Source organism: Ochotona curzoniae, unplaced genomic scaffold (assembly GCF_017591425.1).
Source record: "Ochotona curzoniae isolate NIBS_2020 unplaced genomic scaffold, NIBS_Ocur_1.0 scaffold_1852, whole genome shotgun sequence".
In the NCBI taxonomy this organism is placed as follows: Eukaryota; Metazoa; Chordata; class Mammalia; order Lagomorpha; family Ochotonidae; genus Ochotona; species Ochotona curzoniae.
Window position 1 is genome coordinate 39926316 of NW_024467087.1, and position 24770 is coordinate 39951085.

The 24770-nt window shown below is 36.1% G+C and overlaps 1 protein-coding gene across 6 annotated transcripts in view; it reads right to left on the minus strand.

Moving 5' to 3' along the window:
• DIAPH2 (diaphanous related formin 2) overlaps positions 1-24770 on the minus strand; it is an 830745-nt gene that overhangs the window by 167884 nt on the left and 638091 nt on the right. For all 6 annotated transcript variants that reach the window (XM_040999826.1, XM_040999825.1, XM_040999824.1 and 3 more), the window contains one exon: positions 19205-19340. In XM_040999826.1, coding sequence (XP_040855760.1) covers positions 19205-19340 — 136 coding nt within the window. The remainder of the gene's footprint in view (positions 1-19204; positions 19341-24770) is intronic.

The following is a 24770-nucleotide window of genomic DNA, read 5'->3' on the forward strand; positions in this document are numbered from 1 at the left end:
GAAAAGTGATTGTTCACCAAGAGGGAATAAAATGAGGAGGCTACTAAAAGCTCCAACAAAGATTTAGGATCAAGCAGTGTTTTGTCCTTCTTATGAATATCTTGTCTTAAAGTCATCAGTGGCATCTTTGCATCCTATCTGATTTCATTCAAGACTGTTTATTTCCTATTTATAGCTTATATCAGCATGGGGAAATTGCTGTCCAGAAAGAAATGCTAAGGGTCATCTTTTATTCAGTACTTCTATGGCAGCTAGTGAATTTTAGTATAGTGGAAATTTATCCTCACCCTTTAAAATGAATACACTATTTATGGCATATGGAATTCTGGGTCCTCAACAGGACCATGACTGTCTATCTCATAAGAAGAAAGAAAAAAGGATATCATGAGTTCTTCATAATAATTACCTAACTTCACAAGACTTAAGAAATGCCATTGGCCACCATCTCGCGGTGGGAGGGGCCTTGGGAGTTTGACCTTGGGGCTTGGATAGTAGGAGCTTCCAGCAGTGTGGTGGCTGCTGGGGGTATCTGAGCCTGGTCAGACTCAATGCTTGGGATGCTAGCCACAGCCGCCACTGCCAAGTGGTGAGTGAGTCCTTGGTGTTTGGTCAGCCAGAGTGCCAACTGGCACCAGGTTGGGACCACTGGCTGCCTGGCAGCAAGCTCTGGGGTCTTGGAGGTGTGGAATTGCTGCCTAGGGACATCCATGGATAAGGCCACTGGGCATGTAGGTGATGGTGAATCCTGAGGGACTTCCAACAACAGGGTCACTGTACTTGCAGAAGACAGGGCTGGAAGCAGAACTGACCCAGCAATTGCAACCACCAGCATGTGCATAAAGCTGATTGGGGTGACAGACTGTGCCGGACCCTGTACTGGCAAGCACATACAAGAATCAGGTCTGGGACCACCTCAGACAAAGTTTCTTTGGGGATCTCCCAAGCTGAACTGTTGGACTCAGAACCCCATCCACGAAGAGAATTGCAGGTTCCATGGTCTGACTGTGGAGTACATGTGTCAGAGCTGGGCGTCCTCAGTGGCTCAGACAGATCAGTGGACATCAAGGTGCACATGGAGAATATGGAGTACATTGGAGCCTGCAGAAGACACTTGGTACCATGACGGAGGACACAACAAATTGATCAACTACCCCACTCAAGGGTTGGCAGTGAAAATCTGGGAAAGTGGAGATGCTAAGGTGAACTATGTCATCTCTGGAGAGATTTCTTCATGCTTGGAACGGTGAGATTGGCAGCAATTCAGAACTGTTGAACTATCAAACCCACCTGAGCATGCCCTCAGAGTATGTCCCACATCATGGACCATGGGATGGTTGGGAAGCTGGATGTGACTTCTCCCTTTATCTCCCCTCTTCCCTCAGATACAGGAAGGAAAAAGGACAATGTGGAAACAATGGTCTCACCCACTTTCCTGTAGCCCTTGACCCTTTGCACCCTAATCAACTATGTAAAGATCATCAAAATAAAAAAATAATAAAAGAGAAAAAAAAAGAAATATCATTAAATTTGCTTTAGTAACTGAACATTTACATTAACACTATCTTCAGCAAAGAAGGACAAAATATTGAGAATTTATTCATTACTGATACATTTTTTTTAACATCTAGTCTGTAGGAAGCAGTTTTAAGATGCATCCTGAATTGGGGAGCAAAGTAAGGAAGAGTCACTTTTACGTCAGAACCCAAACTACAAAAATCAGATGTGCACAGCAGATTCATCTTTCACTTTTCAGAGGTGATTTAGAAACTTGTAGCTGAGGAAACCTTGTCAACATCCAACTTTGTCTAGGATCTTACTGCATGTCTTGATCTGATTAGGACGACCAGGGAATATTCATTTGGCTATCATAAAACAGCAAAGGACACTATATAATTTCTGAAAAATATTATGCAATCTGGAGAAGAGTGAGCATAAGAGATTAGGAAACTACCTATCACGAAACTTCACTTGGGCCTGTTTCCCAGGGTAGCTCTGAATGAGCAACAGAGAGCATATTCTTATTTAAAGTCTTCCTTAAAGAACAAAAACCAGTAAGAAAATTCTCTTAAATGTCAAATAGGCTATAAATGATCAACTAAGGCAGATTTTTTTTTCATTTCATTCACAACAAAAACTAAGTAATAGTTAAAGATATTACCACTCTGGAAATGATTAGATTGAGCCAGATGAGATTGCTGGTTTTGTAGGTCAAAATGATCAAAAAGCAACAATTTCAGAGTTTAAAGCACAAATAGGTTAAGCCATCTGATCTACTTACTAACCCTCTGAAAAAATATTCTCAAATTGAAGAGGGGTTAGCGAAGAGCACGGGAAGATTACACAATGTTGAAAGCTATGATGTGCATCTAAATATGCATCTAAAGTATTTTCTAAAATGAATTAGTTAAAAAGCACAGTCGTTCTAGTAGTTCCTATGTTCCACAACCCTAGCATCCGTGATCTAGCTTTGTAGGAGCCATAACTACAACCATGGAAAGAAGGTCAAGATCAGCCATAGCTCAGCACAGTTAGTCTGTCCTTTAGATGAGTATCTTTAAAATGGAGAAGCTGTCAATTTTTCACGGAAGTAGATAATTTGAGCATTTTTTCACAAAGTTTAGAAATGGTTTTTCGAGAGCTCCCAGAACTGTCCCTTGCCTCCATTGCAATACAGGGATGCGAGACAGCTTATCTTGTCATTTTAATGAACCATCTTTGAGGTCCGATTTCACTGGGGAGAGATTTAGAAATCAAAGCTTAAGCAGGGCTTGTGAAAGTAAGTTATGCAGTACTGAGCAAAATACAATCTCTAGAACTCATTTTTTCCCTCAGCAAGCATTAATGAATGTCAGGCTTTTATAGATTAGTTAATATACTTAGAGACATAGAATACATGTTTATTTTTCCAAAGCCTTGATTCAGCCAGTACTTCATTGAGAATTGAATAAATAAATCCACTTATTATAGTGTTTTTCAGAGGAAAATCTGGCAATATTTGCAAAAACAGTCAAGTTTATTTTTCCATTGTAAGCACATAAAATAATGACAATTGCTTTGACATTACCTAGAATATCAATATATCTGTCACCTTTGCACTTTCATATTAATTAGAATTTCATTTTGTGTTTTAGAATACATCAAATAGGAGAACAAACCAACCAACTCAATTGAAGCAAACAGCTAATTACATCTTTCATGCTGTCATTTTAGTGAGTTTCTCGTAAGAGAACATCAGCATGATTTTTATTAATGTCAGGGAATGCATTTTTTTTTCCTTTTGATAAAAGAAGAAAGGACCTTTCACATTCAAAATCCAATTTTTCCCTAGCATTTCCAATATGACACAAACATAGGTAAATAAGATTATTCTAGTAAACAACACAGCCAGTGGACCACTCAGGCAAACTCTGAGCATGCTGTGCATATATCAAATAGTAAAGAGCATCGGAAATGCAAAACTCATTGAACCTCTCAGAAAAACTGAATCACTCAATAGGTTTTCATTAAAGAAAAATAAATCTAAATAATAATCCAGGTACTGCCTATGCATCAGAGAGGGCTGGGAAACATGATGAGACAGTTGTCTAGAGTATGCCATAGTGGAACAGAGCAGTTATAGAAGTTTTTTCTATTTTCAATAAGAACACAATTAAGGGATGGCTTAGAAATGGAATACTTAGAGGTAGAAGGATAAGATGTACCAAATAATTACAATAAAAGGGAAAGTAAAAGGTTTGCATTCCAGAACAATGCAACTTGTTAGAAATGAGAAGTGCAGTCGGTGTTTGCCAGAATATTCCTCACTATCTAAAGCTTGTCAGTGCTATTATACCTTATTTCCTGGAACATTTAGAAACATGCCATTTAACCATTTGTCACACAGGGATAGAGGCAGGCATACTCAGAGTCAAGGAACTGGACTGCAGAGCCTAGAGATTACCCTAACATTTTATGGAAACAAAATGACAGAAAACAAATTCAAAGGATTTAGATTACTTAAAGTGAACTCAATGTCAAGCCTCAAAGATATGCTGCAAAATGAAATGCTATAAGTCTTAATATATTACTTATAAAGAATTTTGTATAAACTGTAGATATGATACCCTAACTCACTAGGGATTAAAAAAAAAAGACAAATAAGAAATCTCTTCAGTGAAATAAGTGAGAAATTTGAAGGTATTTGCTCAGAGTATGTAAAATATTCATCAGAGAAAAGTGGTCAAACCTACTTTAAGAGATGAGAACAATTTCTTAATATATCAAAAGTGAGCCAAAGAAGATTGTTTCATGATGGAAATTCTCGCGGTGAAGGCTCCTTTCTCTTATTTGCTATAGAGATCATGTTGGAACTGATATGAAAAGCTAGACATTCTGAAATAAATAAAAGAGTTCACTGGCAGAAAGAGTATTTTTTTTTGTAAGTGCATTCTTGTTCAAAGATCCTCATTATCGTTTCAGTCAAAACATTCATTTTTTCCATAAACAAAGGGATGCCAATGTTGCTTCTTTCATTAACTGTACAAAAGCATTTTCGGAAATTGGTGGGGAATGGAATTAAAAGATAAATTTATGTTGGTATAAACAGTATTTTTTAAATTTCTACATACAAGGGGTCTTCAAAAAGTGAATAGAAAAACCTGTGTTGCAAATAAATAAATAAATCTGCAGATAAATTTAAAAGTTGTACCAATCCAAGCTTCTCTTTGAATTTCATTTTCAACATATTTTTTGAAGTTTCCAAGTATCACTTAGGAAAAACACAGAGATTTCAAGGTGTGCAACTTGGCAGTCACACAGAGGCCCCACACCCAGAAACAGCTTGCATTTGTTTTCATGCTTTGCTGTTGTTGTTTGGGAATTTTCTATAACCTGAATAGGAGGCCCTGCATTTTTACTTTGCAGTAGGCCTGAAAATGAAGAAGTCACTTCTGGTAAAACCAAAATCATCTGTAAAATTAAAAATATATATCTTTATTGTCCATTTTTCATAGCATCCTTATTAATTTTTAAAAATTATAGTTTTCAAAATGATGTAGTACTTACTAGTCCAGATAATTTCTTAATGCTATTTTCTTTTGCATTTATAAAATTATATGAAGGGAAAATTTCTCAGTGGTTGTCACTTTCTTTACAGGCTGCACTTTTTCAAGCCACTTGAGCGTGATTTAGTAAGAAAATTGTCTCAATGCTCCAACTCCTTATTATTTAAAAGAAATGTTTGGTTCTTAAAAACAAAATTGAAAGTAGTAGAAAAGATTGAAGTGGTAGGCTTGTGTTTGTTTTCCTGTGAGTTCAGACTCATGTGGGTACATGGGATAAAGATGTCAAACTAAGACAAATGAAAACTCTCACAGAGGCTATTTGCTATCTAAGGAATACATGAGAATATTCATCAAAAGGGCCAAAACACCTTAAAGTATATATAAATAACAATAACTATAGAATAAGGATACTAATATCATGCTAATAACTAATAGGAGGCAATCAATATCACAAATAATAGATGTGTTCTGAACAGTTATGCAATTCATTATCTACCTCCTTTCTACTACAAAGCAATTCTATTCTAAGTAACAGGACCATGATTACTCAAAAATTATCTACCAATGTATTTTACTATATATACATAAATATATATACACACCATATATATATATACCTACATATACATACACATAAACACACATACATATATACAGAGAGAGAGCATATAAATGATCATTCCTTAGAATCAGGTAAAACTGCTGCCTGCAACAAAGCTGGTATCCTTATGGGTTCAAATTCTGGAGGTTTCACTTCCGATCCAGTTCCTTGATATTATCCTAGAAAAACCATCTGAAAATGGCCCAAGTGTCTGCTGGCATCTGTACTGTATCCTTCGGAAAATGCATGTTCATGTTCGTTGCCCATTTCTTAACTAGACTGTTTTGTTGTTTAGTTTCTGGAGCTCTATATAGTTATTATATATTAGTCCTATATCAGTTGCATAATTTTCAGATTTTTTTTTCCCATTCTGTTGACTGTCTTTTCATTGTGAGAAGTCTTTCCTTTGCAGTGCAGAAACTTCTTAGCTTGATATTGTCCTATTTGTTTTTGCTTTAATTGTCTTTGGTTTACAGAAATCTTTGCCTGCTCCTATGTCTTACAGTTTCCCTGGTGTTTTGCTTTAGTCATTTGATAGCATCAGTTTGTAGATGTAGATCCTGGATTCATTCTGAGTTGATTTTTGGATGATGTATAAGTTATGGATCTCGTTTCATATTCTGAGACATGCAGATCCATTTTTCCTTGCACCATCTGTTGAAGAGACTCTGTCCTTCCTCCCTGGATTGATTTCAGCTTACTTGTCAAATATTAGTTGGCTGTGGGTTACTTTCGGGGATTTTTATTCTGTTCCATTGGCCTGCAAGTCTACTTTTCTGCCAGTACCAGGCTATTTTGATTACAACTTCCTTATAGTGTGTCTTGAAGTTTGGTATTATGTGCCTGCAGCTTTGTTTTTGTGGTTTGAATTTGCATTTAATATTCTGGGTAGCTTGTGCATCTGTATTAATGTTATCATCATTTTTCTAGATCTGAGAAGAATGTCATAGGTATTTGGACTGGTGTAATACTGATTCTATAAGTTGCTTTTTCTGGAATGGACATTTTTCTTTTAATTACACCAATCCACAGGTATGAAAGATTTTTCCATTTTATATTTCTTTAGTATGTCATAATTTTCATCAAAGATGTCCCTCACATTCTTGGATAAATTTATTTCAAGGACTTTAAATGTTTTGCACTTACTTTGAATAGAACTGATCTTAAAAGTAATTTCTCAGCCTTGGAATTGTTTGTGTATACAAAGGCTATTGCTTTTTGTGTGTTGATTTTATATCTCTTATCCCGCCCTACTCCCAAAGCATGGGCTTTTTGCCCTTCCTGTTATAGGCTTTCATTCTTTTTTTAAAGATTGATTTATTTTTATTGGAAAGTCAGATACACAGAGAGGAGGAAAGACAGAGAGGAAGATCTTCCATCTACTGATTCACTCCCCAATCAGCCACAATGGCCAGAGCTTCACCGATCTGAAACCAGGAGCCAGGAATTTCTTCCAGGTTTCCCAATTGGGTGCAGGGTCCCAAGGCTTTGGGCCATCCTTGACTGCTTTCCCAGGCCACAAGCAGGGAGGTGAATGGGAAGCGGGGCCGCCGGGATTAGAACCAGCACACATATGGGATCCCGGCATGTGCAACGTGAGGACTTCAGATGCTAGGCTATTGCACCGGGCCCCAAGCTGTCATTCTTATTGTCCTGTGTCATGGAAAGTGTTTTTCAGGTTTCCCAACACATTGCTTTAGCTGACTGCCTCCCATTTTCCTTAATTTACTATTGGCTGAAACATGTCATCCAGATTTGTGCATTATCTGGTTTCATTTTCCGGTTTAGGACTGTGCATAGTCTCAAAACTAAGCTTTAATGTTCACAACTTTCTGGCTTCCTTGGGGCTTCCCCAGCTCTACTCCCTCCTCCCTAACCCTGTTGCTTGTTAACAAACCAGTGCACTACCCTCTCTCAGCCTGAGTTACTTCTCTTGACATCCTTTGCAGTCCCCAGTTGATACTTTGTGGCATGTTGGCAGGTGCCTCAGGAATCCTGCTATTGTGACTTTAGCACTACAGATTTTTTTTCTGGGCATCCTGCTAGAGCAGTGGTTCTCAAGGAATGGTCCCTGTATTAGTAGCTTCAAGATAATCTGGGAATTTGTAAGAAATACAAAGTTTCTGACTTCACTGTGGTCCTACTAAATGAGAAACTGGGTGTAGGGTAGCAATATTTTTTTCTTTCTTCCTTGACAAACTGTGATTCCGATGTACATTAAGCTTAAGAACCCTTGAGTCCAATGACGCACTTTATAGGTGTTACAACTGAGATAAAAACAGCATGTGAACAAAGTCATAAAATGAGTTTAACATTGAAGAGTTGGTCCAGAACTATAGCCTGCTTCAGCCCACTGCTCTTGCTCCATTACTATGCTAGGTTGCTAGTGCCTGAAACTGTTTTTCAGTGGAACTGTCATGATGGCATAATGAGCTAATCTCATGCCGTCATCCGATATGGGTGACAGTCTGAGGCCCGACTGCTCCACTTCCCATGCTGATGGCCTGGGAAGGCAGTAGATGGAAAATGGCCCAGATCCTAGACCCCCTGCACCTGAATGGAAGGCCCTGAGGAAGTGCCTAGCTTCAGACTGACATCTCTGGCTGCAATGACCATTTTGGGTGTCAAGGGGTTATAACATCCTTCTTCCTGTCTTGCGCGCACGCTCTCTCTCTTTCAAGTAAATAAATAAATAAATATTTTTGAAAGATTTTTTAGCTAAATACTTACATTAAATAATAACATTACAGCACATTTGGAAATGAGAAGCTTAGCCTCCAAGTTTTATATTCTTCAAGTTTTTACTTTGAAAGTCAGAATTATGGGGCAGGAGGTGAAGAGAGAGAAGGAGAGAGAAAGAGATCTTATTTCTTTTGGTTCACTACCCAAATGACCACAATGGCCAGGGCTGGGCCAGCTGGATACCAGAAGCAAGGGATTTCCTGCAGTTCTTTCACACGGACACAGGGGCCCACCATCTTCAAATGATTTTTCTAGTATATTATCAAGGAACTGGACCAAAAGTGAAACCACCAGGATTTGAATCCATAAGGATACCAGCTTTGTTGCAGGCAGCAGCTTTACCTGATCCTAAGGAATGATCATTTATATTCTGTGTGTGTCTCTGTGTGTGTGTGTGTGTGTCTGTGTGTGTGTATGTATATATAGATTGTCTCCTATGGAAGACATGGGAAAAAAATGCTCAGCATTATTAGTCATCAAGGAAATACAAATAAAAACTGCAATGAGTTTTCACTTCTCCCAAGTTAGAATGTCTATCATTTGGATATCAAAAGCCATATATATACATTAGTGAGTATGTGGAGAAAAGGCATTCTTGATCCACTCTTGGTATGGATATAAACTAGTGCAACCACTGTAAAGGACATTTTTTAGACTCCTCGGAAATCTGAAAAAAAGATCTACCATATGACCCAGCCATTTCACTTTTGGGAATTTACCCAAAGGACATGAAATCAGCATTTGAACACCCATGTTTATTGTAGCTCAATTCACAATACCTAAGATATGCAATAGCCAGATGTCCATCAATGGATGACTGGATAAAGAAAATGTGGTACATACATACACATACACACTACGGAATATATTCAGCCATAAACAATATGAAAACATGTTTCTTTTTTATGGCAAAATGGATGCAGCTAGAAATCATTTGAAACCATTATGCTTACAGAAATAAGCCAGTCTCAAGGAGAAAGAGACATGTTTTCTCTGATAAATGGCAGTTAGAATAGAACACAAACAAAGGGTAGGAATCAAGTGGTCACTTTGGGATTGGATTGTCATTATTAGCTCATATTTTACTCCAGTGGAAATGTGGTTTTATGGTATTTTTACATTTCTTTGCTGAATATGAGTAGAAGATTGAGCCTGTGAATACAGAGTGTATTAAAACTATCAGTAAATGCTGTTGAAGAGAGGGAAAGGAGATAGGGGTTAGAGGGAACGCAGGTTAGTGAGAAAGTATAGTCTTCTTTGGACTGTACCTATAGAATAAATAAAACCTATGCTATTTATACTAATAAAAATAAAATATTTTAAAATGACTAGATAGTCAATGACATTTTTAGCACACTCACAGCTATTCCTTTCTGTAAGTCTACAAAGCAAGATTCATAAGTCATATATTTTGTTTTCATGCGTACATATTATATACAATAACTTTTGGTGTATTTAAAAAGTGCATTTGCTAATGAACTACTTGTATTCACTTTTGAAAATACTGAGGTAAAGTTTTACTAACCTAACACATAATTCCATACCTATCAAAGCATATATAACACCTACAAATATACTATGTCTACATAATTAAGAAATAAGGACCAAGTTTGATGTATTCTTTCTTGGCACTCTTCTATGATGAACAATTTCTTAACATCAGTGGAAACAAAAGCATACTGCTCAGAGCATCTGTATTCCTATGATACTTCTAGAAAATTATAGTTATTAGCTATGGCTGAACTCCCCATCTGGCGTGACCAAAATATATATAGTATGAGAGGTATATTACAACATACTGGGGCATTATATTTCCCAGGAAGATTCTGAGCCAATCAGATGTTTTTCAGAAATGGAGTGAAAGAGAAAAAAGGCCCCCTACTGTGCTGACGAAAATTATGGAAACACAAAGTAAAGTCTAAGAACACAGAATGAGACTGCTTAATTCTTTCCAACTAGAAACTGAATTGTTGGAGCAGTTCTCACTATCTTATTTATATATCAGATTGCTTACAAATCATGATGTTGCCCACCAGGAAGCAGTACATCAGGAGTGAGACAATGCAATCGTTCGAAAGTAAGAAGGGAGATAGGTGCAGCAGAATCATCAGAAAGCAAAAACTCATAAAAGGCAAATGGCTTTATGAGTAAATATCAACAAAAAGCATTACATGGAAATCAGAAAACAGTTTCACAAACTATCTACAGACCGAAACTGCATATAACAAAAATATATATTTGGTGAACTGGAACTTGAGGTTTTTTGAATATCAGAGGTTTAGAGATGGTTGACTCTCTTTTTCCTATCATTTTTTGTGACACAAGCAGTTAGCCTCCTATTCCTCCTCTCAAAAAAAAAGAAAGAAAGAAAGAACACACAATGACAAGCTACAAAATTAGACTAATATGCAGTTCCACTTTTTTACTTAAATAATATAATTTTTTTCTTAACACATATTACTGGTTGCTAATTTTAAGGTGGCTGCTCAATAATACACATTTCTTATTTCCTTTGATGTGTAAGGATCAATTAATCTTTAAGGACTCACATATTTCAGGGAAAAATATGTTAACTACTTAAGTTTGGGTACATGGTACCATTTACAAAGGCAAAATGATCTGTGATTGAAAAAGAAAAGCTACATATATCTTCTTATGCAAATGTTTACTTTGTGCATCTGTGTTCTTAAAACATGAGGTGAAAAGTGAGGCATTGTCCTCTCTATGCTGATTTCTACCCTTGGTGGCAGTACTTTTGGGGGATTTCATTTCCTGTCATAGTAACTCAAGTGAAAATGGATGGATATTTTCAACATTAATTCATCACAGGAGCTCACAGAACTCCTTAAAAGCACAGGCTGTTGAGGCTAATGTTGCGGGGCACCAAATTAATTCACCATTTGTGATGCCAGCATCTCATTTTGGAATGTTGGCTCCAGTCTTGGATAATTCCCTTTGGATCCAGCTCCCTGCTTAAGGCATCTAGGGAAAGTGGTGGGAGATGGTGCAAGTACTTGAGACCCTGCCACCCACTTAGGAGACTCAAATAGAATTCTGGGCTATTGCTTTCTACCTAGCCCCAGGCCCAGTTCTCGTGCCCATTTGTACACTGAATCAGTATTTGCAAGATCTCTCACTCTGAGTGTGTGCGTGTGTGTGACTCTGTCTTTTGAATAAATCTTAAAAACATACAGACTATTGTAGGGGATGCAGTGTGGTTATATTCAAAAGTTAATGTAACCATAGTCCATCTCTGTAGCTCCATCTCGATTTCGCCTCAAAATATGATCAAATAGCCTTTAGAACAAAGCAGTATCGACACTTTGAGTGAAGAAAAAGAGATGCAACGAGCAGTATAACAACACATAACAATATAATGGATTCCGTTTATGCCAGATACAGCTCTGACTCAGAACCAGTTGCCTCAAACAAGTAAAGCATCCTTTAAAAAGACGGGGGAAGACACAGGGGAGGCAGTTTCATATACCATACTGAAGTTCAGTAGAATGGGGTCAGTTAAGCACTCTGTCCTGAGACACACACCTTTCATTTTCAATTGTTTTCAAATAAAGAGAGAGAAATCCCCTTTTCAAGTTGGATTGTTTAACTGCACCTACAGCTACTCCTGTCTAGCAAAGGCGAGGCAAGCTCTCCCTACTGATGCATTTCAAAAAAAGGTTCAATTGGCAAAAGAAAGCAAGTGCAAAGGGTTTTTGACAAAAGAGGACTAGAGGGAACACATTTTCCTTTCACAAAAATACTGTTCTAAAAAATCAGACAAGGTAGCAACTCAAGGAAGAATGCATAGATATTGATGAGAGAAGCAGGGAATTCACAAAGCTTCTTTCATTTCAAACATTCAACTGCATCAAATAATTATCTAAGGGTATGAATTACATTGTAAAAAGAAGGGGCAAAACAGACAAATTAAATAACATACTATGACTGTCACGTTATAGCCCAAACTAATCTTGCAAAGTCACAGTGGGGTTGTCTCACAACGGAACCACATAAATCTGAAAAGAATGCCCTGGATCCTGCCCAGGTCTCAGCAGGACAATGCCTGAGTCCTCTTAAACCCATATGCATCATTTCTCTTGAATGATGCTCCAATTAATTTCTAGGCAAACTTGTCATAGGCTCAGCAAATAGAAAAGGCATAATCAGACTCAGAAGTGCTGAAATATCCACTTTCATAAAGATGATTTTTAAGACAGTGTACGTGCAAAATAGATCTCAAAATTGGTTCAAAGTATTATGATATCCATAGATTAATTGTACATTTAAAAGGATAATACTTTTTTTAATTCCCAAATGAATCACTGAGCTATTATGAAACAGCACATGAGATTCAGATGGCAAGTAGTATGCTATGCTTAGATTTTAACACTTTTCAAGTATCATCATACAAAAATATAATCGTTTTCTTAAACGAAGACATATTTTTCCATTATTTCTTCCCCACTAACTAAAAGGCAGGAAATTTAGATTGTTCATATATTAAGGGTGTAACTGAGGACTAAGGATTGACTACTCATAAGGAACAAACACAAGTCTTGAAGATATACACACAAAAAAATTGGTAAAACATGAAATCTATATGCTACTGATTGCAGAGGGTCCTCTATGAGTGCACACTTCCACAAACACACACATGGGACTGTACATAACAAGTCTTTTTTGTTTTTGTTTTGCTGATGACACACACACACACACACACACACACACAGGAAGAAAGGCTGTAACTAATAACCCCTTAAGTAGGTTAATAGTGTTGAATTATTAGACAATAATACTATCATTAGGGTGTGACACCCCGCTCAAGACAATGTGGGAATTCAATAAATACTTGCAGAATTAAATTAAAAATCACTGAAAGCTTTTCATCCATAATCATCCTTTTGCACATTTAGTTTAACAATAGATTTTGTCCTGATTCTGAAGCAGCCCAGGAATCCAGGAATTCAATGTGGGTGGAACAAATATAATTTTGGGGGGAAAAAAAGTCATTAGAGACTCTGTTGAGCTCAGTACAGTTTGTTAGTTCTGTGAATCTGTTAGGTGTAATTACTGACATGAATCTAAATGCATTTGACTGAGAACAGAGCCAAATTAATTGCAATGTTGTTATATAGCAGCTGTTATTCATTTGACACTTTCCTGTAATAAGAATTAGGATATTAAAGTTGGAACCAAAGTATGTTTCTAATAAATGATTAGGCCACCTACAATGTGTTTTGGTCATTTCTTATGTATTCAATTTTATTATTCTCACCCACCTGCTCCAATATTTTCATGGAGTTCTGCCTAGTGAAGTTGCATAAGGCATACATGGCAACAAGTGCACACTGTAGAGGGGAGCCAAATTTGTAATTGCCAGCGTTATTCATCTTCTACAGAGGAGCTGATTAAAAAAATCTTGTTAAATGCTCAGAACACTGAAGACAGTTCTTAAAGTTTTTGCAAATCTGAGTTTCTGCATTTAGAGTGTAAGAACTCAATGAGGTCTAATATGTATTTCCTATCTTGTCTCACGTATTTATTTTTATCACTCATTTAGAAAAACATTTTTAATAGATGCATAAATTTCACTGCTAAGGCAGACAGGATGAAAATTCAGTACTTATTTTCAGTGAACTGATACCAGAAATCTAATTATTTTAGTATGAGGTCATTAAAAAAATTACTCATGATAAGTGTCTTAAGTAGGGTACAGGTAAAAATAACTAGAATTGTCAATTACTTTCCAGCACATTCTGGAAATAGTAGCGATTAAGTGCCCTCTACGATATTACTACACACTATTATCAATGCTCCAAATAATGGTCTCAGAACGATGGCAAACTCCAAAGATCTACCGTTAAGTGAATATTGTGTGTTGGCTATTTAAATGCCACAATATTGCATGCCTCTACGTGTGTAAAATGGAAGAATCTAGATGACACAGTGAATGGAAGTTATCTAGATAACACAGTGAAAGGAAGGCTGTGTATGAATGACATGTGACAGGAAGGCTGTGTGTGAAGAGATTCCAGAAAGATTACAGGTCATAAAGATGGATGGCTTTCTTAAAAATGCTCCCAGAGTAGTCAACTATGATGTTATTATATAATCACCTAGCCATCGACAATTTACTGAAACTAAAAAAAAGTTTGAAAATGTCTAATTTTTATTAAGAGCTACCCATGTTCCAGGCAGGTGCTAACAGATTCACGTACATCTTCTTACTTAACTCTTATGAAAACCTTATGTGTAAGATGTTCTTTCTCCAGCGTTACCGGCAAGGAAAAAGAGTATCAGTATCAGAGAGGTTAGGTGAATTACCCAAAGATACACTGTATAGGTGCCAGAATCAGGACTGGAATTCACATTTGTCTTGCACCCAAAAAAGGGGATTGGATTCGTTTCAATTCAGATCAACCAAAGATAGAGAGATTTGTCTGCCATGACACTGCCCTGGGGTCAGGAGATGCACCCATTAGGGCGTGATTCACCATTGAAGCTCCTCTTTGCACTTAAGGGATTAACCCAGTGCTTGCCTTTAGAATTGCAAAAACTGTTTAGTGAAAGAATGGCCTCAGCATGACATGATATTGCCTTAAAATTAACATATATACGTTCCACTGAAACAGCAAAGTACAGAATTTATACTAAACACCTTATTGTGCCAAAAGCTCCAGGCCAATTTTTATTGTACTAAATCAGTTTAATCAGGGAAGCAAACCCTGAATTTTCACTGAAAAATGCAAACTTGAGGAACAAGTGGAAAATTTCTGATTTTGAATATACATAGACTTCTTAAAATATTTGCAAGTAAGGGACAAGTTAAAGAAAACAAATTATCAGACTTTTTTTCTTCTCATAGATAAGGTAATACTAGTTCGAACATTTCCTGTTAGGTTCACCAAGTATAAAAACGTATCTATAAAAACGTACATTCTTATCTATGACTTGTTGATAGTATTTATAAAATACACCAGAAAGATGCTGCCTACATTGTATCAGTAATTGATATTGTTGGTGTGCTTAAATACTGCTCAGCAAAACCCCATTACTTGTGGGCTTTTAATCCTTAATAATGGTTATTATAACTTAATACCTGCGGTATGACATTGGAAAATACAGTTTTGTTCTACTCAGGTAAAATTAACATAATATGAAATGAATTTATTCTCTTGTAAAAATAATTAATTTAATCTTTGTAAAAAAAGAGAGAAAATCAAATTTCTATCTACTACTACTGATAGTTTAAATGAGTATGTCTTTTCATCAAAATTTGCTAGTCTGTACTCAAAAAACTGATATATCCTCCAACTTAATGTAGTGTATACTTTGTCACTACATAAAAAGCAAATAGGTAATTCTTATTTCCACATAAAATTATAAAGGGATGATCAAAATTGTTCCTAATTAAATAGTATTCACTTAAAAATAACAGTTTGAAATTTTAAAACATTCACTTTATATATATTTTTGCTACTGCTTTTTCATTCACATCCTTACAGTTAATTTGTTGCCTTTAACATATATTTGCATATATTCATATATATTCACATATTCACACATATTTATTTGCAAATATTTGGTAAGCTTTCTTTCTATACTGACAGACTTAATTAATCTTTTTTTAGGTGTCCCTACGTTAATTATCATCTATACTAATAGAAGCAAATGGTGGAGAACATAGATTACATCAAGTACTCTGTATAGTTTGCATACTGCTGTGCACATTTCAGAGTACATTTATTGATAAAGTATAATTTTTGCTGCATTTAAATTAGCTTTTTCAATTTTGCATTTAAATAAATGGTGTATTACTGTGCATGCTCTAATTATAATTATTTAGGAAATGGTGCAATAAATGTTGATTGGGTGAATAAAATAACCTACTATGCCAAAAGACATCAATATATAATTATCTATTGATGAAACTACACTATGCTGTTCTTTTTTAGAAGTGCTTTTACCATCAGTGAATTTGTTGCTAGCAGTTTCAAATGCCTTTTTTTCCCCATTATTTAATGCATTTTTGCCTTCCCTATTACAAAAAAAGATTTACTGGTTCACCTGAAAGGCAGAATTATAGAGAGAGAAGGAGGGAGAGACAGGAAAATCTTACATCCACTGGTTTACTTCCCATTTAGCTGCAATGGCCTGAGCTGGGCTGGTAAGAGGCCAGAAGCCAGAATCCAAAAGCTTTTTCAGGATGCCCACATAGGTAGTTGGCCCACATATTTGGGCCAGCATCTGCCGCTTTCCTATGTCATCTGCCAGGAACTAGACTGACCAGTTGCGACTTGAATTAGTGACCATGTGGGATGCTGGTACTGCACTGCTTTGCCACAGCATCCAGCCCTACCACCATCTAAATGGCCACAGGTTGAAACTTTTTCCAGGAGGGAATCAGTTAATTCTCTTCTTCATCCACCACTGTTCTTTTCAGTGGCATCTATATTACAATCATTTCTCCTTCCTTGAACTTTTAGTTTACTACTTTGGTAATCCTTGAACAAATTCCCATAAAAACCTCTGCTCTCCTACCTCATTATATCTCAACTCGCCTAACTATGAGGGCGATGCACAGTGTGACTCCATCCTACCTTTATGACAGATACCCAAATCAAAACCTCCTCTGACAAGTGAAAATACGCACCAGTTAGCAATCAGAGACCGATCACAGATCAAAGGATATGGATTCATCATTGCTAAATGGACGAGTATAAATCTCCACAGTCTCTAGGGCTTTAAAGGGTTCCCTCATTTAGCTTTCTCAATGAAAGGATAGGCATTAATATTCTATTTTGTGACTGAGGAAATCAAGGCACAAAACAAGGAAATACCCTATCACAGATTATATGACCAATAAACTGGAACTTGAATTTACAATTTGTCTCCTAATTGTACTGAGCTATCTTCTCAAGGGCCATTAAATATATCATCTATAAGGCCTGACTCCTTATGTCCTAGCATGTACTACTGCTGAAGTTATTCACTTGAAAAATATTGCTTCTACTTAGCTGCATATTACCCATCCAAAACTGATATGTGCAGAGACTACACTTAGCCTTTTCTATGTCACCTTATGTCATCTTAACAGACCATACTGAGCTTCCCTCTAAGATATTTTAAAGAGCAATTTATTTCTATTATATATAGGTATACATATATAGGTATACATTTTATTCTTTGCTGGTTCCACTTTATTTCTTCTCTGACAAAACTGAACTCTTCTTAAGGGCGGAAATGATTTCTTGAGTCTTTCTTAAATTCCTCAATGAATACAATATGACTCTTTCTTTCAGCATTAGCATCAACAGCAGGTATACTCTGGGCCCTGTGTGACACACTGTACTTAATTAGCTCATTTAATTATCACTCAAGCTACAGGAAGCAAATGCCATTATCCTATATTACCTATGAGGTAACTGAGGCATGAAGAGATAAAGGAATAGAACAAGGTCATAAAGCTAGGTGTCAAAGATAATAAACTCAACTTTCATTTTAAGATTTATTTTTATTGGAAAGGCAGATTTACAGAGAAGGAGAGACAGATCTTCCATCCCCTGTTCTACTACCCAAACAGGTGCAATGGCTGGAGTTGAGCGAATCCGAAGCCAAGAACCAGAAGCTTCTTCCAGGTATCCCACGTGGGTGCAGGGTTCCCAGGCTTTGAGTTGTTTTCCTAGCACTAAATGAGGAGCTGAATGGGAAGTGAAGCAGCCAGGACACAAACCAGTGCCCACATGGATTCCGGTACTTGAAGTTAGAGAATTAGCTAGTTGAGTCATGGTGACAGCCTTTCTTATTGTAAGTGACACTTTCTTATTGTAAATGCCTTAATAGTTTTTTAGTCATGCCACTTGATATATCAAGTTGCTAACTCCTTGCTGCCCAAATGGAGGACCCTAATTTTCTGAATCACAGCTTTGGTTTGGCTCATCCCTGGTCTTGTGGACATTTGTGGGCAGTAGGTGAGAATTCTCTTCCTCTTTCACTCTCTCTGACTCAAAATTTACAAAAACAACAACAACAACAATTTACAAAAACAACAATAATCAAATATTACATCATGGCCTTTTCCTTCTAATCTCCAATTCTCCCAAAACGAAACCTTAGTACATGTGTTTTTTATGGATATAACTTGAAAGATACAACTTTACAACTGCTTGGTTTTCTTTCTTCAGTCACTGAGCAGCATGCTGATATTGAGTTTCATCTTATCACCAACTCTATTCTAATTATTTTCATCATCTTAGCTAAAGCTATATACTTCCAAGGGAAAGATTCAGTTTTGCAAATATATTTACCAGTATATGTATATGAAAAATGTCATTTCCTAGTTTTCTACATTGTAATAGTGCTGCCAAAATCTAAAGCAACTTCAAATTTTCAAGTCCCTAGGAAGAATGTTAATATTGCATTTTGAAATGATACACAACAAAATAAATTTAAAATCCAAGGCTCATCTCCCCATACCAGTTTCCACTTTCTACCTCACACTCTTCTCACCACACCATCACCCAGGACATAACACAAAATGGTAAAATAAATGAAGAAAAAAAAAAGAATGTTTCAAAAACCAATTTCAAAAGGACTATTTCAAAAAACTTGTGTTAGGGATCAAAATTTCCGAGTACTCAGGATAATCTGATAAGAAATACAGAGAGCATCACACACACAAGCTTTGATGTAAGTAATGAATAATTTTGTGAATTTTCTGCCAAAACCACAATTAAACAATTATTTATAGTTCAAAAATAACTGAGTGTGATCATTTTATATTTTATCCATGGTCTTAAAAATTGGAAAATCTTCATACCTTTGTTTATATCAATGAGTTGTTTCTTTTTCTTCTGGCGTTCCAACTTTTCTTGTTCAGCTTTCTCTTTTGCAAGCTTTGCCCTCCTAGTTTTCTCTTCCATTTCTCTTCTCTTATTGTTTTCTTTCACTGCTTCCTATATATATAAAGAAAGCTGGATTAAACTCCTTGACTTCCTTTTATAATTGAGAAGGTGCATGATTTAAAAATTACGTAGGTACACAGAGACGGCAAGGTATTAAATCAATTTTGAGATGCACGCATATGTGTTTCAGAGAGATAAATAATTGATCTTAGGTAAACTCTTCCTGAAAAAAATACAAAAGTGCTTCATTCCTTACTTGGCATTACTTGCGACGCTAGAAAATGAGGCACACCAATAATGCAGCAGATTTAAGACTAAACACTCTCTTCATTTCTGAAACATGAAATAGTTTTGATATACAAGAAAAAGCTTAGTATGGAAATATGGCATTGTAGACATTTTAGCACTCAACTGCATATTTTTCTGCTATCAGCAAAATGGAGATTTATAAAAACTATCTCAAAATTTCTGTGAGGAAAATTGAGAATCATGTATTCGGTATTTAGAGTAGATCCTGCTATTCCATAATCAAGAAATCTTAGTCTATGCTGATAAAAGTGATGGTTACAGGGATAGTGGTAATGATTGCCTCTAATGATACAGGGCATGAAACAATCAGCAGTACTGCCAGAAAAGAAACACTGTCACTTTTTATGTGCTAAGATATCCCGAAGCATTGAAACATATTCTAAGTTATTGTCTGTTTTATCTTAGATTGATTAACTGAGAGGCTTCAGTGACTGAGTACATTCTAGTAGATGGTGTTAGACAAAGTTATAAGTGATCAGCTAGAAAATACTGACTTCCTTTTGGTTTAGACATGTCAATAATACAGACATATCAACTAAAAACTCCTGGCATCAACTTTTGCTCTCATATTTTCCTTCTATGATTTATTAGATACACTTATAGCATGCTATTTCTCAAAAAAAAAAAAAACTATTTTTGTTTTAGAAAGCCTAAAGAAAAACATTCAATAACAAAATATATCTACAAGGTTTTGCCTGGAGGAGTCTATACTGAAATGATTTTCTTCATATTATAAGACAAAATAGTTTCAAATAGCCTTGAAAACACTTCCAAAAAGTTCTTGACATGCAAGAATTGATTTTCTTCTACAAAATTTTCATTTGCACACACCCCCTTTTCTACTGCCAATGTTAAGCTAATACCAAAGTTATCGGCAAAGATCATAAGACTAAATCACTTCTTCAGACAAACGCAAAGGCTACTACTTAACCTGGGAAACAAAAATCATGATTTCAGAGCAAATTTTTAAACTCAGCACTACTGAAATTTTGGATTGGATAAATCTTTGCTGTAGGAGGCTGTCCTATGCATTATAGGAAAACCAGGTATATCTCTCGCCTCTATTTATTACATATCAGTTGCAACCTTCACTAGCTATGACAATCAAAAATGTCTCCACAGATTTCCAAATGTTACCTGAAGGGAAAAATTTATCACAGGTTGAGAAGTACTAACTTATAGGGTACACAAACCTATCATTCACAAAAACAAAACAGTGCTTACTATATCAAGCTTGTTTTTAGAGAAGTGGAAAATGAATTCTGAGTGACTAAATGCTTGCCTGAGGTCACATATTTATGTAGTTGCAATTTTGGAAAGAGAATTCACATATTTTCCCTCCTAATTTAGCATTGGTTTTATTCTTCAAGAAAGAAAAGACAATGTGGTTCTGGCAAAGACAACCGAAAATAAAATAGGCAAATAAAATTTCATTGAAATACTAATTTTTAAAAAGTTCATGAAAAGGCATTATCAAGAAAGTGAAAAGACAATCCACAGTGTGGGAGTAAATATTTAGAAACCTACATGTCACAAGAATATATAGGTGAACATAAGAGAGACAAATGCTTCAGTTAAAAAGAGCAAGGGGGTGCAGGCTCTGTGTTACTGCAGGTTAGGCAGCTGCTTGTGATTCCTGTATTCCATATATAAGCATCTGAGATCAAGTTCCATCTCTACTTGTGATCCAAAATTCCTGCTAAACACACACTGGGAGGCACATGGGTTCCTACCACCCAAATGAGAAACCTAGATAGAGTTCCCAGCTCTTTGGTTTTGCCTACCTAAACCATTTCTGTTACAGTTTCAGTCTCTCTCTCTCTCTTAATATCTCTACCAGTCATTCTGCCATTGAAATAAATAAAAATGAATAAATTTAAGAAAACAACAGACAAAGGACTTGAGTAGATGTTTCTCCAAAGTCGACATAGGTATGGTCAACAGGACGTGAAAAAATACTCAGCATCATTAATCACTAGGCAAATGCAACTCAAAACTGCAATAACATACCACATCATATCTACTAGGAAGGCAGCAGTAATATCAATCATAATCATAATCAGATAATAATGAGCAAAAATACATAGAAAGAGAAGCTTTTGTGTATTGCTGGAATAAACTTCAAATGGTGACCATTTAGAAACATGTCCGGCAATCTCTCAAAGTGTTAAACAAAACTGTCCAATAATTTCACTTCTACTTATACACACAAGAGAAAAGAAAATATATGTTCATGCAAAAACTTGTCTAAGAACGTACACAGCAAACTTATTCCAAATATTCATTTAGTAAAAGCAACCTAAATGTTAAGGTTTGAATGAACCCAACAAACTCAAATATACTGTGTTAGAATGAACAGATGATATATGTACATGACTGAGTAGCATTTAGCCATAAAGCAATGAAATACTGAGAGAGAAATATTGATCTTCCAATTGCTGGTTCATTCCTCAAACACTGGCAACAGCTGGGTCTAGGGCAGTTGGAATCCAGGAACCACAGATTCCACCTGGATGTCCCACGTCAGTTGGTAGGGGCCCAATTACTTGGGTCATTATCCACTGCCTCCCAAGTGCATTAGCATGGAACGGAACTGGAAGCACAGAGTAGCTGAGACTCAGGACAGGCACTACGGTTAAGCAATGTGGCTATCTCCAACTGTGTTTCAATCCATTAGGCCACAACACTCAATCATAATAATCTGCATTTATGTTTCTTTTTATTCTGACAATAACAGCTGCCTTTCATTGAAAATGTATTATGTACTAGGCATTTTAACTACATAATTTCTAATTTTTGTAAAAAAATTATAGCTATTTTTAGTTCTCAATGTATACATGATGAAACTAAGGTTCAAGTAGATTAAGTGACATTCTCAAGGCTACTGCTACTTAACTACCAGTGTTACCCAGGCTTTTTGGGGATCTGTAACCATGTTGTTACCATTGCATTGATGCCTCCCAGGTAGAATGCCAGGCTCACCACTGACATTTGAATGTCATATATACCATTAATATTTTTGTTGATTTCAGCATGTTCTACACAGTATTTGGGACATTTGTAAAGCAATGCATATGGGATTTGGCATAGACTGATATTAAAACAAATGCAGTTTATCTGAAATCCAACTTTAATTAGGTACCGTAGATTTTAATTTGATACACTTGGCATTCATATTCCCAGTCCTGTATTTATATCTTAATAATTTTTAATCATTTATTTTGATTTTCTTTGAAGATGGAGACACAGACAGACACAGAGAATTTGAATCTGCCGTTTTATTCTCCAAATGCACAAAAGTCAGGACGGGCCCAGAATAAAGCCAGGTCCCCTATGTGGGTGGTAGTGGTCCAGTTAAATGAACCATCATCTGTTGTCTTTCAGGGTGTACAGGAAGCTGGAATAGAAACATTGATGCTGGGACTGGAACATAGGTATTCCAACAAGGAATGTGGGCATTCTAAGCAGCAATTTCACGGCTGTGCCATATGGTGGTCTGTGAGTTCATTTCTTGTAAGCATCCTTTGACAGACTAAGATCATTTAATAAAAGAGCAGTCACGATGGCCAAAAACACCCTGTCCAAATTTAAACTATATTTTGAGACTATAAATTTTGATACAGCTTCCTGGTTGCCATTACGTTGTCCATATATTTAAGTCATTCATACTATTTCAGTAAAATTTAAGTTACACTTTATATAAAATCAAAACTTATGTAATTTGGGGTAAAAGAAGAAGATGAGGTACTAATGAATGTCAAACTCGAATGCAGACATTGGGGCATACACAAATAGGTTACGAGAGGGAAACTTGTAACAGGCACTACTAAAACAACATGAATGCAATCTAGTAAAGGATCAAAGAGACTTTATAATAAGTCCATCAGTTTACATCATAAATGTTTCAAGAACTGACTTAACTACAAAACAATCACGAAATTTGTAATGGCACATGTAATCCTAAAGAGGCCAAAAGAGAAGGGGTGATTTCAGTAGTTTGGCATTTAATGAAAAAAAAAAAAGTACCTATAAGAGCTTATATTTCTCAAGCAACACAGCTTGGGTAGTTAAGATTCTGGTCCTGACACTGCTAGTTCACTGCCTCACGCTGAAGAGAAGTCCTATCCCTCTTGGCATTTTTGGTCTTAGGCTCTGGCTTTGGGAAATTAGAAATGGGGAACACATGCTTGTTTAATTCACTCTCCTTGAGAAAAACTAATAAATGAGAATGGAAAATCTTTACGATGGTTTCATATCGTGAATCTCCACTTGTACTAGAGTTAAAGATAAGAAATTTCAGGACATTGTTTAACTCTGCTAAAAAATGTAAAGGTTGATAAGGAAAGAAGTCTTTTGAGAGATGGGATGTATTCTTATCATTTCAAGTCTTACATAATGGAGAGCAAATAATTAAAAGAACAAAAGCAACAGAGGCAAATGTAAGGTCAGTTTTTTTTCTACTCTTTTAAATAATTGAAACTAACAATACATGTTTCCAGTTTCAACATTTAAAACATTAACTTGTGAGACCTTAGACACTGTTTTCAAGTAAAGCATCAGTCACTGTTGCTCAGGTTGAGAATATTAACCAATGAGATTGTTTCACTGTATGAAGACAGTGTTTTGTTAAAAAAGATGCTAACTGAAAAACTGTTTTGATACAAGTGTTTTGATACCTCATACAAGATAAGAAATATGTTTACAGAAAAAAAGCCTCAGTTACGTGGGCATAGTTTTCAAAGCAACAGTAAAAAGCACAGAAGGAGCAAACTATAATAGAAAATCCGTCTGGGATTTTACCAGAAAACATCCACCAACTTACTTTTATGTCTTCCACTGAAATTTCTGTTGCTATGCTGAAAGATGTGAATAAATTACAAATCTTATTTCCCTTTCTGTGCATGATTAACAAATGAGACCCATGAACAAAAAAATGTCACATGCAAATAAAGACAACCCACAGATAAATACTAGGAGCTTTCATTTGGACCAATTAAGCTTTAACAAATGGATCAAACTGGCTCAAAGAGTCTAAGAAGCCATCTACCAGTCTTGTCCTGCTATGTGATAACACATGCTGCCATTATCACCTTCAACACTGATGTCTATCACCCCCAGTGGCATACACGTCCACTGATCTATGCAGAGGCATTTCACAAATATGGTGACTTC